The sequence below is a fragment of the Lactuca saligna genome, chromosome 8 (genome assembly GCF_052625555.1).
Source record: "Lactuca saligna cultivar CGN05327 chromosome 8, ASM5262555v1, whole genome shotgun sequence".
In the NCBI taxonomy this organism is placed as follows: domain Eukaryota; kingdom Viridiplantae; phylum Streptophyta; class Magnoliopsida; order Asterales; family Asteraceae; genus Lactuca; species Lactuca saligna.
In genome coordinates, this window is record NC_136424.1 from 63650112 (window position 1) to 63667624 (window position 17513).

General features: G+C 32.7%; 1 protein-coding gene across 2 annotated transcripts; it reads left to right on the plus strand.

Moving 5' to 3' along the window:
* Positions 1-268: 268 nt before the first annotated feature.
* LOC145008409 (S-adenosyl-L-methionine-dependent methyltransferases superfamily protein) lies at positions 269-5522 on the plus strand. 2 transcript variants are annotated; one of them, XM_078967037.1, is made up of 8 exons: positions 269-551; positions 640-685; positions 1204-1859; positions 2406-2616; positions 3092-3383; positions 3494-3859; positions 3964-4041; positions 5116-5522. In XM_078967037.1, exons 3-8 carry the CDS (start codon positions 1212-1214, stop codon positions 5345-5347), a joined length of 1827 nt encoding a protein of 608 aa, XP_078823163.1. In that variant the 5' UTR covers positions 269-551; positions 640-685; positions 1204-1211; the 3' UTR covers positions 5348-5522. The 2 variants fall into 2 exon arrangements, with proteins under 2 accessions (XP_078823163.1, XP_078823162.1); XM_078967036.1 differs by lacking the exon at positions 640-685.
* The last annotated feature ends 11991 nt before the right edge of the window (positions 5523-17513 follow it).

The window sequence follows — 17513 nt, forward strand, 5'->3', positions numbered from 1 at the left end:
GTTGTTATTACATATCTTTTTTTTAATTTTTTCTATTAAAAGAAAAAAAAAGCTATACCTAATATAAATATATGTTTTTTAAGATTTTCCTTAAAACAATTATACAAAGATTCTAAATGATAAGTTTGGAGCATACATACCGATACGCGTATACCCTTTCAGGTGTGGGTCCACTCTCCATGCCCTCTGGGCCCGACTCTGACAGCTTTGTCACTTAGCCATTAGCCAAGCGAAGCCGTTTAACTAAATAAAAGTAAAACCCCATCAAGTCCCCCACCGACTCGCTCCACCATTTCTTTATTTCTCTCAGATTTGCTTTCGCATTGTAATCCACTGATCCTACAAGCTACTTTGCCAGATTTTTTTGCTCGCTCCCAATCGTCTTCCTCCGTATATCAGGCGGAGATCTCCGCCATTCTGATCTAATTTTCGCAACATCCACCTCGTGATAATCAAAACAACACCCTGTTAATCGTCAGACTCTTATGCTCGGAGCTCCTTCTACGTGAGCTTAGTTTCTCAAAGATTCTGTTTGTCCCCTGATGCGATTGGTATGATTCTGGCTTTGATTTTCGATTATCGAATGTTGTTAGGTGTTTGTGAAAGCTTGTTTCGTTTGATTTCGTCGTTTGTTTTCAGGTTTTAAGTGAAATCTCGTACTCTGATTCACGTACTCTTTATTAAGGTTGCTAATGTAGCTTTACACTCTCGAACTTCTATATTATTATTATTTTTTGATTTTAAACTTTTTGTCTTGCGTAATCGGTGAAATACAATGTCAGGAGCAATGGTTGAATTTACAGGTTTGCTAATCTTGTTTAATGGTTAGATTTAGTTGATGTTCTAACTTTTAAGTTCATGATATAGTGCATTAGTAACTATGAGTCTTGCGTTCCATTTATAGGTATCATGTTTTCAGTACTCTGTTAATCATGCTGATCATGATAATGATGTGAAAGCTCTGAGTACTCGAGCCATATGATATACCAAGAACATAGTGATAGACATTAATGGATCTATGAAAATCCCTTATTTTGGTTTTTAGAAGTGAAGGTTTTTGTTTATGGATCAATAATCTCTTTCAAACAACATCAAATCTCAAGAAACAGTAAATCAAACATAGGATTTTCCTTGTTGACATGCATTTAACTATTGATTCATTCTTCCTTTATACCAATCGACTGATTTATACCCAAAATTCAGGCTGCATCATGGCAACAAAAGGGAATTCAGGAGAAAATAGGGCTAGAAGTTCCATAACCATATTCATAGTTGTTGGTTTATGTTGTTTCTTCTACCTATTGGGAGCATGGCAAAGGAGTGGATATGGAAAAGGAGACAGCATAGCTTTAGAGATGACCAAAACTGGTGCAGATTGCAGCATTCTCCCAAATCTAAACTTTGAAACACATCACAGTGGCGATTCTGTAATTGTTGATAACCCACAAACCAAAGTCAAAGAATTTAAACCATGCAGTCCTAAATATACCGATTATACCCCTTGTCATGACCAAAAGCGAGCCATGACATTCCCTAGACATGATATGATTTATAGAGAAAGACATTGTCCCCCTCAAGAACAAAAGTTGAAGTGTCTGATTCCAGCTCCAAAAGGCTATGTGACACCATTTTCATGGCCTAAAAGTCGTGATTATGTTCCTTTTGCAAATGCACCTTATAAAGCATTGACTGTTGAGAAGGCTATTCAAAATTGGATTCAGTATGAGGGCAATGTGTTTAGGTTTCCAGGTGGTGGGACCCAGTTTCCTCAAGGGGCAGATGCGTACATTGATCAACTTGCTTCTGTAATCCCAATTGATAATGGAACTGTGAGGACTGCTTTGGATACTGGTTGTGGGGTATGTAATCTTGCATTTTTATAAAATCTTTAACAAGTTTTTAACTTCTTATACCGCTTTGCTTCTTGTTTCTAACAAACAATTGTAAAAAGAATTCAAGAGTGAGTGAATTTGGACAAAATGTGTCTTCTTTTTCTTGCTGATAATAGCAATGTTCTTTTTTTTTTACCTATAATAACAACATACTTATGTTTTGCGACATATGTCTATTGACAATTCACTTTATTTTTTAAATATTGCTATTATCAGTGATAAATTGTTAGTACATTTTTATTATGTGTAAGAAATTGCAAGTATGTTGCTATTTTGTTTCAAGAAAATATTTTAAGTACATTGCTATTATGGATAAAAAATAAAGTACATATCCTATATTAGTAAAAGGAGTCAAGCACATTAATATTTCCTTCAATTTACACTTTTTTTTTGCACTTACAAGTTACAACAATGCAAGAAAGATGGTATGGTTGCAGAAAACAAAGTCTGGTTATTAAGAAAGTTGATTACTTTCTTTCTGAGTTATTAAATCTTGCTTTTTTTTTTTTGTAGGTTGCAAGCTGGGGGGCATACCTTTGGAAGAGAAATGTTGTAACAATGTCATTTGCCCCTAGAGATAATCATGAAGCACAAGTTCAGTTTGCTCTTGAAAGAGGAGTACCTGCCATTGTTGGTGTTCTTGGCTCAATCAAAATGCCATTTCCATCTAAAGCTTTTGACATGGCCCACTGCTCTAGGTGCTTGATTCCATGGGGATCAAATGGTCAGAATCATTCCTATTTTCCTCACAAACTCACCACAATTCTTGTAAAAACGCCAACAAAAACGATTTTTACTATACAAAAATGACAACAATAACATAAACAATACCCAAAATCCCATAATGAAATGGGATAATAAGGAGGATGTTAAATATATGCTTTCATTCACGAGTCTGCTTCCATAGATGACCTCTGACATATGAAACATAAAGCAGATATACAGACAATAAAGCATAAACATGTATACAAACAATAAAACATAAAGTAGGTTTACAGACAATAAAGCATAAAACAGGTTTACAGACAATAAAGCATAAAGCATGTTTACAGACAATAAAGCATAAAACAGACATACATGTAATAAAGTATAACGGAGGAATAGACAACAAGGCTGAAAAGGGGAAAAGAGGGGGGAGATATATGCAAGAATGAGTGAGATTGAATATGATTTTGAATTTTTTTTTTTTTTTTGTGTAGATGGAAAATACATGATGGAAGTTGATAGAGTTTTAAGACCAGGTGGATTTTGGGTGCTTTCGGGTCCTCCAATTAATTGGAGAAATAATTACAAATCATGGCAACGTCCAAAAGAGGATCTTGAAGAAGAACAAAGGAATATTGAAGAGGTTGCTAAGCTTCTTTGTTGGGACAAAATATCTGAGAGTGGCGAAACCGTAATTTTCCAAAAAAAACTAAATCCCGAATCATGTCGTGGGTCAGAAGATACCCCTGGAGTTACATACTGCTCCCAAGATCCCGATGATGTCTGGTATGAACACATAAATTACAGAATAGCCATTGTATTTTGGACAATTTTGCAGTTTAATTTAACCACTTATAATATATTTTCAAGATTTATGTACAAAATTCCTTCCTTAGGTACAAGAAAATGGAGACATGTGTGACTCCTTCCAATTCCAACACCGGAATGGAATACAAACCGTTCCCGGAACGGCTTTATGCAACCCCACCACGAATTGCATCTGGTTCCATTCCGGTTTCTGAAGACAAATACATTGAAGACAACAAACAATGGAAGAAACATGTAAATGCTTACAAAAAAATCAATAGAATCATTGATTCCGGAAGGTACCGGAATATCATGGACATGAATGCTGGTTTTGGAGGTTTTGCTGCTGCTATCACTTCTCAAAAGTTATGGGTTATGAATGTGGTCCCCACTTTGGCCCAAAATACCCTTGGAGTTATATATGAACGTGGACTCATTGGCATCTATCATGATTGGTATCATTCTTATATTCTGTTGTTTGGATAAATGATATGAAAAGATTTTGTTTACTTGTTTATTATTATTTTTTTTGAAATCTTTAATTTTTAAAATTGTGTAGGTGTGAAGCTTTTTCTACATATCCACGAACGTATGATCTCATTCATGCGAATGGTTTATTTAGTTTATACAAGGACAAGTAAGTAAAACATTGTATACCCTTTTTTCTAGGGTTAATTGCATAAAAAGACATATCGTTTTTGACCATTTTTTGAATGAAACCTAAATTTGTTTACAATATGTAAAAAGGTTTTTTTGTAAAAAGTGCTCAAATTATTGTGTGTTTTATGCAAAAAACATTGGGAAATCTACGATAAAGTCCTAATATTTTGGGTCACTTTACAGTCTAATCCCAACATTTATTTTTTGAATAGAAAAGTCCTGATTATCTGGTTTTATATACGATAATATGTCATTTTTTGTTGAAAAAAATAAGGACTGTTTCCTTAATTTGGGCAAAATATAAAATAATCAGGATTTTTCCGTTCAAAAAATAAAATTTGGGATTAAATCGTAAACTAACCCAAAATATTAGGACTTTATCGGAAATTTCCCAAAAACATTTTAGGCTTATTTGCATAATCTCTAGACCGCTTTTTCATAAAAGACCTATTTTTTTTATTTCCAGATGGAAACCGGGTAAAAAGACAAAAACAAAAAGAGTAAATTACATGAATGGTCCCTATGGTTTGGGTTAATTTTCACGTTTGGTCCCTAACTTATTTTTTTATTCTGGAAGGTTCCTACTGTTTGTTTTTATTGCTCTCTTGGTCCCTATCTTACCTAAAAAGATTATTATACCCTTGCTTTATTAATTTATTTAAATAAACACACCCCAACACCACCTGCACCTCACCATACCTGCCTCACCTTATTTAAATAAATTAAAAAATCAAGGGCAAAATAATTTTATCAGGTAAGATAGGGACCAAGCGTGCAACAAAAACAAACAGTAGACGACCTTCTGAGTTAATAAATAAGTTATGGACCAAACGTGCAAATTACTCCAAACCATAGGGACCATTTGTGTAATTTACTCAAACAAAAAAGTTATAATGTTAGACTTTTGGTTTGCACTTTTAGCAAAAAAATCTAGGTCTTATCTGAATAATGGTCAAAATATCGCGTCTTGAATCGGTCTTATGCATATAAACCCTTCTTTTTTTCAAGAAAAAATAATTTTAAAATCTTTAATTGAATGAAATTTATGTAGATGTGATTTTGAAGACATACTTTTAGAAATGGACCGAATATTACGCCCCGAAGGTGCAGTTATAATTCGTGATGAAGTGGATGTTCTTATGAAGGCTAAAAGTATAATTGGTGGTATGAGATGGGACACAAAAGTGATGGACCATGAAGACGGGCCCTTGGTCCCCGAGAAAATTTTAGTTGCGGTCAAACGATATTGGGTGGTTGGGTCAAACTCCACATCCTCACGTTGATTGCGAAAAGTGGTAATCAATCAAAGTTTTCATCATCTTTAGTAGATTAATCTATGTTATTTAGTTGTTTAGTTATCATTAGGGGTATGAGTTATCATTTTCTTTTATTATGTTTGTTGTAATGTAAAACGATTGAAAGCTTTTTAAGTTAATGGTGAGAAATGTTTTGTTGCGAGTTCCCATCTTTTGTTTCTTTTTAATGTTTTTTGATTGTGATTGTAGTTGAAAGATCTACCATTTACATGATTGTTGTCTCATTTAAGGTTTACGGTTTAGGGTTTATAGTGTTATTGCACAAAGGTTCTAGCTCATGTCCTTGTGTTATTTTTACAGTAACCACTGAGCTCACACACATAGCCTACACGAGCATCATTGTGTCCCGTTTTAGTGATTTTTGATTGTAGGTGTAGTTAAAAGAAATATGATCTACATAATTGGTGTAAGGTTTAGGGTTTATGGTTTATGTTGTCTTTGTACAAATGTTCTAAAATTTTCTTGCACAAGGGTTATTTTTTCCGACAACCCTTAAGCCGACATACATGATACACATTGTTGGAACCCATGGCACACGCGAAGCCTATTCATATTGTGATTGATGAGAGTCCAATCTTTGACCTATCTACAAGTAAATCATCATCATCATCCCTTGTGTTATGCATTTGGGGGCTAAAGATTCGAGATCTAGAAAAGGCATAGGATCCCTTTGTGTGGATGGAGACAAAAAGGGTGAATAATTTTTGCCCTAAAAGAATGGGAATTTCAAGAAAACCACATCATTGGTGTAATTCAATGGTAGGGCTTGTATCCACATTGCACATGAATTCATGTTCCCAATAGGCTATACACAATTTTATGAGCAATTTGTTATGTGGCCACCCACCATAGATTAAAGTTGAGCTTCATTTGGCATGTATTGTGATTCTTATCATGACATGTATAATTCGGCTTACAAATCAAACTCACAAGGAAACAAAAGAAGCTGGATTTGATAACATATATATAATTATTTTAGAACATCGAAAACTGTCGGCGATACATGTTTTAAATCATCATTTAGATGTTTACTTGTAGTTGCTAATAACTTTTTTGTTTCATTGTTAGAATGTGTTCTTGTATTTTTCTTGTTTTGGGATCCTCGTTAGCTTGTTTAAGCCATAAAATCTCAACTACAATCACGAACAACTGACATTTTTGTTCATCCATTTTGTTTTTTTTTTTTTTTCTGATTTGTCTTGCAAAAACAAAAATAAAAACATTATCATGTGACTATACAACGACATTAGTCGGGAGTTGGGGTTGTCGGCCGTGACAATGAGGGATGTAGGGTTTCTAATGGAGCTGTTTGAGACTACAAACCATCAAACAAGAATGTTGAAGTTTATATGTATGGTATCATTTTGAAAGCAATAGACATGACAAGATGGACTATTTACTATTTAGCAAAGTTTTGAGTAAATTATAGAAAGTCTTTTTGGTCTTTGAAAAGTTGTAGGTTGGTTGGATGTTTCATTGTTTCATTTTAGTTGTTATTTATTTTTTTTTTGTTGCAAATTTAGTTCTTTGGACTAACAAACGTTTCCTCTCCCCGTTAACTTTCCCCATATGTTACACACACGAGGGCAGTGTTGTCTTTTCCACATTGTATCTCATCTCTATGTTTTAAGAATCTCTTTGGTCATTTGGCCTAAATTACAAAAAATTTGGTCGTACAAATCCTAATTATCCGTTTGAGCTCACACCCTTTTGGACCCTTTGATATTGTTCAACTTCATCATCATAATGTGGAGTATGCTTGAGAAATTCTTTCACGTTAGACGTGAATTGTCTTTAAGGTTTGTATTTTTTTTCTTCTATGTTTTTTCACACGGTTGAATGTACATCTCTTGTTTATTTGTATTTTTTTTTACATGAGGTTATGTAATATTTTTATTTTAAAGATTCATCATGTTGGGATGTTTACTACTTTCATAGGAATAAGGTACATCAAGGGTCATGTCATGTAAACTATTTTGATGTCATTGATAATGAAAACTTTTTAGTGTTTGGCTGTCATAACCATTATGAATATGTGTTTGCATTTATAGTAATTGATATAATTGCTACCAACGAGTGACGAGGGTATGAGAAGAACAAACATAGAATGAAGTCAACCAGGTTATGACTAAATGTTGGGTAACTATAGTGCATGTGTATGGATAATCTTATTAAGATTGAAGATAGAGAAGATAAATGATAAAAATGGAAGAAAAAAATTACTGATTTCAAGAGAAAAAAAATGAGAGAAATTTGTGAAATGACCCACATACCTTCATGTGTAACGCATGTTGGACACTTAACTGATGTTATTTTAATAGTGTTAGCCTAAAGAACCAAAATGGAAAATATGCAATAAAAGAACGAAATAAGGACCACGAGAGCAATAGCGAAACATCTGGACAAAACATGAAACATGCAACTTTGTAAAAGACTATGGGGACCATTTTTCTAGCTTACACTAAAGTTTTAGAGGGAATTCATTTGTATCAATTGCTTTCAACAACTGTTTTCTAATAAATTTGTCATTTTCAATAACTGTTTTCTAATAATTTTGTCATAATCCAAAAAAATGAAAAATAAAATCTATGATAATCAAATAGAAAGAGATTATAAGAATTGTCTATGTGGTAACTCTTTTTTTAGCCATAAATGGTTAGCTCATTTTAAAAGACTTATCAAAATGTTTTTTTTTTTTTGTTCGAGAACTTTATTTCCATGGTAACAAATATATAATACACAGTTAAATAAACTATCACTACGACACTAATTTAATTTTTTAATCCAACTATTTAGAGGTTATAGGTACATGGCACATTTATCAATATCTATAATTCTATATATGTCTGCTTATTTTTTAGATATATTTTTATTTTTATTTATTTAATCCTTTTAAATAAGTGTATTCCAAACGTGTTTTCGTTTTATAAAAAAGTCTGTCATATCCCAATATATGTGTATACTCGAACCATTGTAAAAGGGAGCAAATGTATTTATTGAAATTGCATGTTCTGAAAGATTTGTACCCATTTATTAATAGGATTGTACCTTATGTACATGATGAGAATTGTGTAACATATAAAGACACCTAAAGGTAACTTCTTAAAATAATAAATTCATGCTTAGTAAAGTTTACAAGATAATGAATAGGGATTTAAACCAAAAACATTTGGTAAAACTAAATTAGGAATTACAAATTGGGAGTCATGTTGTATTTTAGCTAATATAAATATACGACATGACACATCAATCTTTATATAACACAAACATGACACGATACAATGTCGTGTTCTGGTTTATTAATACGAAAACAACCTAATTAAAACACGATAAAAACGACCAACACGAAAAAAAAACCTTTATTTTATTTTATTCAAATTAATCTTTCAATAAACAAAAAACACGACAAACACATGTTAATATTGTGTAAATTTTGTGTCAAATCCTATATACGAACATGACACGATAAGACATTGTGTTTTTTACACTTGACATGAGCTCAAATTTAAATTTTATTTTCCTCTTAATTATGTTTCATATCGTCTCATAGATTGTCACCTCCTTTATATAAAAATTCATAGAACGAGAAATGGTATCTAAAGTTTCATAATATGTTGAAATGATATTATACTCGAGTGTTATAAGCATGATTAGTATAATGTAAATATAATGTCATAAATACTCGAGTGTTTTGTTAAATTTTACTCTTAAACTAACATTTCCCTTGATCTAAAGTTGTTTTTTTTTTTTTTTTTTGTGTGTGTGTGTGGTGGTGGTGGTGGTGGGTGGGGGGGGGGGGGGGGGGGGTAAAGTGTAGTAAAATGAAGCTTGGTATTGTACATGGGCCTAGGAGTCATTGTGTGATACGTTAAGGGCCAAATAATGAACTTGTGGGGTATTTAAGCGAACCTAACCTTAGGATATGGGTTTGCAACCAACAAGTCTTCTTGAGAGAGTTCCAAAGTGAGATTATGAAGTGTGAAGTGTGGGAGTGATCCAATAGAAGAGGGAGTGGATTCCTAAAGCATAATTGGTAGTATTGGTGTTATTTTCCTCTCATTGTGCTCTCTATTGTATTGCTCACGATTTCCAGAGGTTAGCACCCCTAATCTCTAACCTCTTTCCATGTTTTGATGTTCTAGGAATGGGTAAATCATGTTTGTGATGAGTTTATACACCAAAATAGAATGTTATATATTGTTTTGGTATAAGTATGTACTGAACTTGGTCTTAATCATTTCAGACCATTAGAGACTTTTCCTAATGATTGAAAATCACCCTAAAAAGGGTTGGATTGGGCCTGGAGCGGTCTAGATCAGAAATCTTGATGTTTTGTAACTGACAAAAAAGCGCCACACGTTACATCTATACACATACACACATACAATGCATTGAAGGGTTTTATATTTTGAACGTATTCACGAAATTTGAACAACATGACATGCCTTTTCTAGAAAGCAACACATTTCCCCTGAAGCACGACATGTGATCAGGCTGTTTGTAACTACTTTCTATTTTAAGGCTCGTTTCTGATCGGGATTTCGTGCGTTTGTTCACATTTATTAGGATTAAATGTGAGTCAATTCTTTTACAACTTTAGTATAATATCAAGAACTTATAAAGCTTGACAACGAGCTGAATGATCCAAATTAGTCTATCTTGTGTGTGAATTGACATGCTACTGTTATGTGCTGAAAGACATGTTATCTTATTGTGGTATGTGTTAGTAGGATGTAAAGTATGCTAGATGATATTTATAGTTAATTGGTATGAATTGCGGTGGAATATTCATGCTAGTTATAATCTATGGATCATTGTGTTGTGTGAATTAAGTTGCATGTTATTTTCTATAATGTTAGATTATCTATGGTGTTAGGAAAATTGCATGCTAGTGGTGTATTATGTGTTGATTAAATAATGAAAATTATGCATGATAACATGGAAGTGTAAAAATGACCTGTTGTATATGATTAAATATGAATAACTAGAATGTGGGGAATATCCATAGAGGGGAAAAGGGAGTAACCTTAATTAGGTGTATACCCTAGTGGGATGATATATGTGTTGAAAGATACATTAAGTAAAATAGCTTAAGCCATGGCGAAGTCGAGTAGTTTCCTAGATAACCATTTCGAAACATGGTCCTAGCAGTGTTTGGCCTGGAGTTATGTTGGCTCATATGGTTATAGCCAGCGCAAACATCACGTGAGTTATGGGAGTTGTATGCGATTGAAACACAGTTTGTACCAGTCCTTAATGATACCATGAAATACTTGTATTTTTGTAAGGTCGGAGTAGCGAATGCAGTTTTTCGGTTGGCTATGTCACAAGTGAGAGTCGTGCCTCAGGTGCATTAGTCTTTCCGGTCAGGCTAGTAGTGATTCGGGTTATCCTTTTGGGTCTAGCGGTGTAGAAACTCAAATTAGCGATGTAGGGACTTGTATGCATTGAAAATCAATAATAGTAGTTACAGTGAAGAGTGAGGGTGTGTAGTTATAGCGATGAAATATTATTAATATTAATTATGCTATGAAAATTAATAATAATAATTACAATGAAGAGTGAGGGTATGTAATTATAACAATGAACTATTATTAATAGTAATTAAAACGAGGAATGATTGTGCATTGTGTTATGTACTTTGTGAGGTTGAAAACTTGTCGTGTGAATGACAATTTGAATGATTAACCTATTAGGGGATTATATGTTTTCACTTTGAAGCTGTACAACTGGTTGGTTCACTAAGCAGCTGTTGACATTTGTTTATTTGTGTTGTTTGTTATGTTTGTCTTGTATTGGTACACACTACTTAGATATGTGGCTTGATGAGGTTGGGATCTTATTGGATAGTTTTTTATTTTTACTTAGTTAATGTCACTTGGACTTGTTATGTTTGTCATGTTTGTGTTATATAGTTTATTTATTTATTTATTTATTTATTTATTTTTAATTTTTTAATTTTTTTAATTTTTTTATTTATAATTTTTTTATTTTTTAATATCACTTGGACTTGTTATGGTGGTCATTATCAGTATTTTGGTTTATCAAACCTAAAGAGTTTTGTTTTAGGTTATTTTTGCAATTAAACTAACATTGGTGGTTGTTTTTGAATTATTGTTTAAAAGACTTCCGTTACAATTTTCTATTAAGAACAACATGGTAATATTCTTAAGGCCGATGTGTATTTTGATCAGGAGGCATCTGGTTCTTTTTCTAAACCATCAGGTTTTGGTGGTCAACGTTTTACATTGGATGACTCTAGATATCTAAACTCTCGGTTTTTTTCTAAAAAAAAAAAAATAACAAAACACGCTGTGCTTCTTTTTCTCAATCTTCAAGTTTTAGAAGTGAAAAAAATTCCCAGTTTTCTAATTTCACTTTATTAAAGAGAGATGATGCATCTTTAATTGATGGAGTTTAAAAGTCTTTACTCATCGCGGAGGTTTTGGGGCACAATATGATTGGTACAAAAGAGGAATTGCAAAAGATGTTGGTAAGTATGATTATGAAGAATGTGGATCCATAAATATGTCGGATTATGTGTCTAATACATTAACTATAATTGGTATAAACTTGAATTGATGGTAGGACGGTTCTTTTGGGTTGCCCTCAAACTTAACAATTGAATAAGATAACTTTTAGTGAGAGAGATTGATTTATTAATTTATTATATGATTAATAAATTAATTAGAAATCAAAAGAAATAATTTGTTAATATATTATGAGAATAATATATTAATTGGAGACAATATTATTTAATTAATAATTAATCAGCAATTAATTGGATTAATTAAAAGTGCATGACATGTTTGGTTATTTATTGAAAGTTGAGGAAATGAACCCATGTACCTCATTGGATGAAGTGGATGAAAATGACATGGGCAAGCCCAAGGAATTTCTTCCAAGCCCTTCCATAAGGAAGGGAATGGGCTACTTGGTCACCAAGTAAAGTGATTAGGGTTTCCTCCTTAAACCCTAGCTTTGACACCAAACTACCTCAGCTATATAAAGGGCCATAACCCCTCATAATTTCATTAATCCTTCTCCTAAGAAGAACTGGACAAAATTTCCATCTCTTCTCCTCTCTCTCTCTCTTTATCTCTTTCTTTCTTTCTCTTTCTCTCTTTCTCTCTCTCTCTCTCTCTCTCTCTCTCTCTCACTCCCTCACTCTCTTCAAGTTCCTTGGTTGCTAGGGTTTGGGTGTGAACCATTAGAGGCACAACACTTGTGGTGCTTGCTGCCAAAAGTTTTGAAGAAGGAATTCAATATTGTTTGCTATAACAATCTTCAAGGTAAGTCTCTTTCTCTTATGAATTAGTTTTCATAGGAAAGTTTTTGTAGGATGACAATTCATAGTATGTTGCATATATGTGAAAGACATAGCTCCTATTAGGTTGCATGTGCCCTAATCATTTAAATTTTTGAATGTTTTTCTGCTTTGAGAATTGTAGTTGTAACCCTAATAACCCATCAATGGTATCAAAGCCTATGACTATCTTTCATGTATTTGCACATTGGTGAATCGATCAAAGAAAGAAAGAAACTTGTTTTTGGATTTGTCGCAGCTCACATCGTGAGCCCAGGCCAGATTCGAGATTTTGTGCCTTATCTGCCTAATCAACTTATAATTACTTGCTATTCTTATCCTCCAAACTAATTTTGGTGTATCTATGATAATAAAATAAAAGTCTACAAGTTAGGAGATAAGTATTTGACTTGATTAATTGTTTTGTTGATTAATAATATTGATCTTTTAAGTGTATAAATAATACATCTGGATATTAATTAAACTTAATAATTAATGTCAAATGTTATTTGGTTTATTCACCACTAGAAAAACAACCTTTTACGACGCGCAATGCGTGTCGTAAAACGCTCATACGACGCACACATGCGCGTCAAGGAGGGCCCTGTCATAACGAGAGACGACACACTTTTGCGCGTCGTCTACAGACGACGCGCATTTACGACGCACATTTATGACACGCAATGTGTATCATTAAAACGCCTGTCAAGAAAGGCCATGTCATAAATGAAGATGACATAGATTTTTGCGTATCGTAAATTTAAATGTTTAAAAAAAATATGTTTATATATTTATATATTAATTAATTTTTAAATTAAATTTGCATTTAATGTCTCATAATAGAAATAAAATACCATATAAAAAAATACAATCTATTGCATAAAATTTAATGTCATACAATTTTATTTCTTACAATATATAAATTTGCATTCATCCAATATACTCTGTGTTTCATACAAAAAATCTATTTCATGCGGCTTCTTCCATTTTCTTTATTAGCAGCTTCCATCATTAGTAGTACAACTAACAACTGAAATGAAGAATGCAACACTTGCATTTGCAGCATCTTATCTCTTTCAGCTTGAGCTTTCTTTTCCTCTTCTAACCAAAAAAATAGCCCTAGATTTTGCAATTTATCGTGCCTGAATAAGAAAAAGGTTGAATGCCGTAATAAAAGAAAGTGTATGATGTTGTAATCGAAAGAGATGAAAGTAAACAAATAAATGAAAGTGTGTTGCATTCAGATGTTAGAATATTAACCACGGTAATCATTGCAGATATGTGCCTTAAATATTACAACCTAAATCAACACACCTGCACTTTCACTGTCATTACAATTTTAAATGTTTTGTGCATAGCATACATGGTGACTAGTTTTAGCAAATTAATTTTGTGTCCATGGTATCAAAACCTCAATTTTAGAATCAAGTATTTGGAGATTGTATTTTTCACTATGGTAGTGTATGATGGATTGATTATATAAATATATTGCAATGTATGAAACTTTGTGAACACCACATGGTGTGACATTGAGTGGTTTCATCTCATGTTTTATAAAGTTCAAACACAACTTACATCTTGCTTTGGCTGTCTTGGAAAGTCTTTGGTGTTCTTGTTGTTGTCGTTTAGAAAAAAATTAGTTGTTTGTCCAGAAAAATCCCAAATGTATAACTGCACAAAAAGTTCCAAATTTCTCTTATTGTAGCTGTGTTATTAATTTTAATGGTAACATGTTATCATTAAATTAGCTGCCAAAAATCAGGTTATTCAATTCTATGAAATAGTAACTAGATAATATGGCATCCTCTATCTTAGGTGACATGTGGGTCGTTGGAGTTACCTGTAACGACTATGACGAACTCTATCTTTCTCTGCCTCCCAAAGTTCACCAGATAATACATCCTGTTTTCAAATGAAAATATCTAAAACATTTATATAAATTTCTTGCCATTTTAAAAAAAAAAATGTAATCTCTCACCTTTGACTATGCTTCTGATGACTCTTGACTAGACCTTTTTACACAAAGTCCAGGAGGTGCTCCTCCTCTTAATGCAACAACCTTAAAAAAAACATTGTTTAAAACAAAGTATTTTCCCTACTTTATCTATCGACTTAGTCACAAAACAGAACCGTTGGTTTTTATTTTGATTTAACCACCCAACTATTGTTTTTTATCCTTAAAACAATCAGAAATAGTTTGGTGGCTACATCAATAAAATGATGTTAATCTGTATTTTACCATTTATTCAAAAATGGGTAAAAAAAATAAAGACGATAATGTTTTTAATCAGTACAAAAAATGATTAAGTGGCTAAAATAAATGGATAAACAAACCTTCCCAAAACATATGGGATAAACTTGACTGATGTAAGGCCATATAAGTAATTTCCAAGAGAAAACGGGAGCAAAGGGCTCAAACGAAAAAGTGTCACAACTTTAAAACCATTTTCTCCAATTGCTTTATCAATTGCAAGGAATTTTTTATTTCCTTTAACCATTTTCTCCAAGTTCTACAAACTCCTGCTGAACAAAATATCTTACCCAAGCAGATGATACATGGAGCAAGTAATTGACATGTTCTTATTCAAAGACTCCACTTAAAATATGTAGTGATCAATAATGTCTCCACATAGTTATTAAACATACTTTCAGCTAATAGTACGTGTGTATGTGTTTTACCAAAGGTTAATAGAAATTTCTAAGCAAGAACACATTATAAACTCAACTTCAAGTACATAATGTTACAAATCCACGAAACTGTTTCTGGTGATCCTTTCGATTTAAGCTCTATTTTTGTATGGATTAATAATTATAAGAAAAGGTTCAACTTACGGTAATGTGACAGCTAATGGAAGTCCTTCTGGAACCGTAACAACAACAATAGTGACCTAAAGATTCACCAAATTAGAAGAAGGTTAAAAAAGGAAACTTAATAAAAAATACATGAAGTAAATACTAATTGCTAAATACATAATGCAATAGTAATATTTTGATTGCTCCATCAACAACATCCCCAAGACTAGTTTTCCCAGCAACAAACTCCACTTGATCCTTATCGTCCTTTGTCTGTCCAGTAAAAAATCTAACAAACAAAATTTACCATTTTAAAAGCAAGAATGAGAGGTGAAATGATGATTATACCCATGCAAATTTGAATTAATTACCTTATGAGAAGGATGACAAGAAGAGATACAACCACCACAAGCCCTACTATACCAATAAATGTAGTCACTCCATTCAAACGCACCTACAAAAAAGTTTTATATATATATATATATATATATATATATATATATATATATATATAATGTAAATACTAAATATTAAAATAGAAATGACAAATACATTACCTGGTCCCCGATTTTAAGAGTTATGCCATCACCCACAAAGGTATCAATTATTGAAATCTCCACCCTCCTTCCACCTCTTATAACCTAGCAATATAATGTTTATTTGTCAACAAAAGTCAAATATGTTTAAATAAATAAAAGTTGTTTAAAAGATAATATCCAGTTATCCACCTCCAACTGTATATTATGTTTCTCTTCATTTAAGTTCTGAAACTGAAGTGATTGTTTATAATCACTTATGGATACAAAATAGGAAAAAACAATAATGTGTTATATATTTCCTAATACAACATTTAAACATAAGTTTTTGTATGTAATAAAATCATTGTTTATTTAATGAAGTACCTGTAACGATTATGAAAATTATAACAGCTAAAGCTATGCTTCCACAATCATACCATCCTTCTTTATTCCCCTGAAAGAGATGATACCAATGAGAAAACAGAAAGATATATTTTATAACATAAAAGAAACTATTTATATTACAAAATATATAAATATGATTCACTAACCTCTATTTCAATACCAAGTGCTAAAGAAGCAGCAGCAACTACCATTAAAATGATCAATGTTGTATCACGACAAGCATCAAACAGAAACCTCTATCAAATGCATATCACGAAAAGATTTAGGTTAAAACATGTTCAGACAATGAATGTCATCAATTTTGGTTTAAAGAGAAGTAAGAACATATAATTACCCAAAAACTCCGCCCCTTATTCCTTGGGTATGTGTTTGACCCAAACACATTTTTCTGTCCAATATGTTTGCCTCGTCATCATTAATTCCCTTATCAGGATTCGTCTTCAAATGTGATACTTTTTTCTTAATTGAGAAGAAGATGCAAGAAAAAAAATAATTTTGATTTGCAAATGCAGGAAAATATCAAAAGTTTGAGAAGTAGATGTAGGAAAAATGGGAGGCATAAAGGAGAAATCAATAATACCATGTGAAATCGCAGCAGAGATGATGCAGATGCACGAAAAAAAATCAGAATCCTTTTTGCTTGATTGAGAAGATGAAGTTGAGGTATGAATGAGAAGTCGTGTTCCCCTTATTTGCTGAACGGATAAAGAAATATGACCAAGGCTAGAAACACAACTGGAATAGGGTTTGTAAACGTGAGGAGTCGTTGTAGATGGAGTAGGGTAAAGGTGAAGAGGAGTTCAGTTACCAAATTTATGTTGAGATTATTGTGTCTAATCGTCGCCATAAAGATACAATCGAGAGAGAATGATCTTCGATTTCTGGAAGGAAGCGAGTATGTTACAGAGAGGGGGGGGGGGGAGAATGAAGGTTGATCCATCGGGTGGAGATCTAAGGAGAGAGTGAGCAGGGTACTTCAAAATTTTAGGGGATTTCCCCCCTTTAGATATTAATGAAGGATCAGACTCGCGTTCTTACAGCACAAAGCGAAGCTAACATAAAACCATGTTTCTGGTGGTGGCGGATGGTAGGTTTTACAGAGAGAAGGAGG

Bases quoted from the DNA above. Each gene is read 5' to 3' on its own strand.
- LOC145008409 (XM_078967037.1), top strand. From the start codon at position 1,212: ATGGCAACAAAAGGGAATTCAGGAGAAAATAGGGCTAGAAGTTCCATA. The intron at 2,617-3,091 runs GTCAGAATCATT...TTTTTTGTGTAG, and splicing joins GATTCCATGGGGATCAAATG to ATGGAAAATACATGATGGAA. The intron at 3,384-3,493 runs GTATGAACACAT...TTCCTTCCTTAG, and splicing joins CAAGATCCCGATGATGTCTG to GTACAAGAAAATGGAGACAT.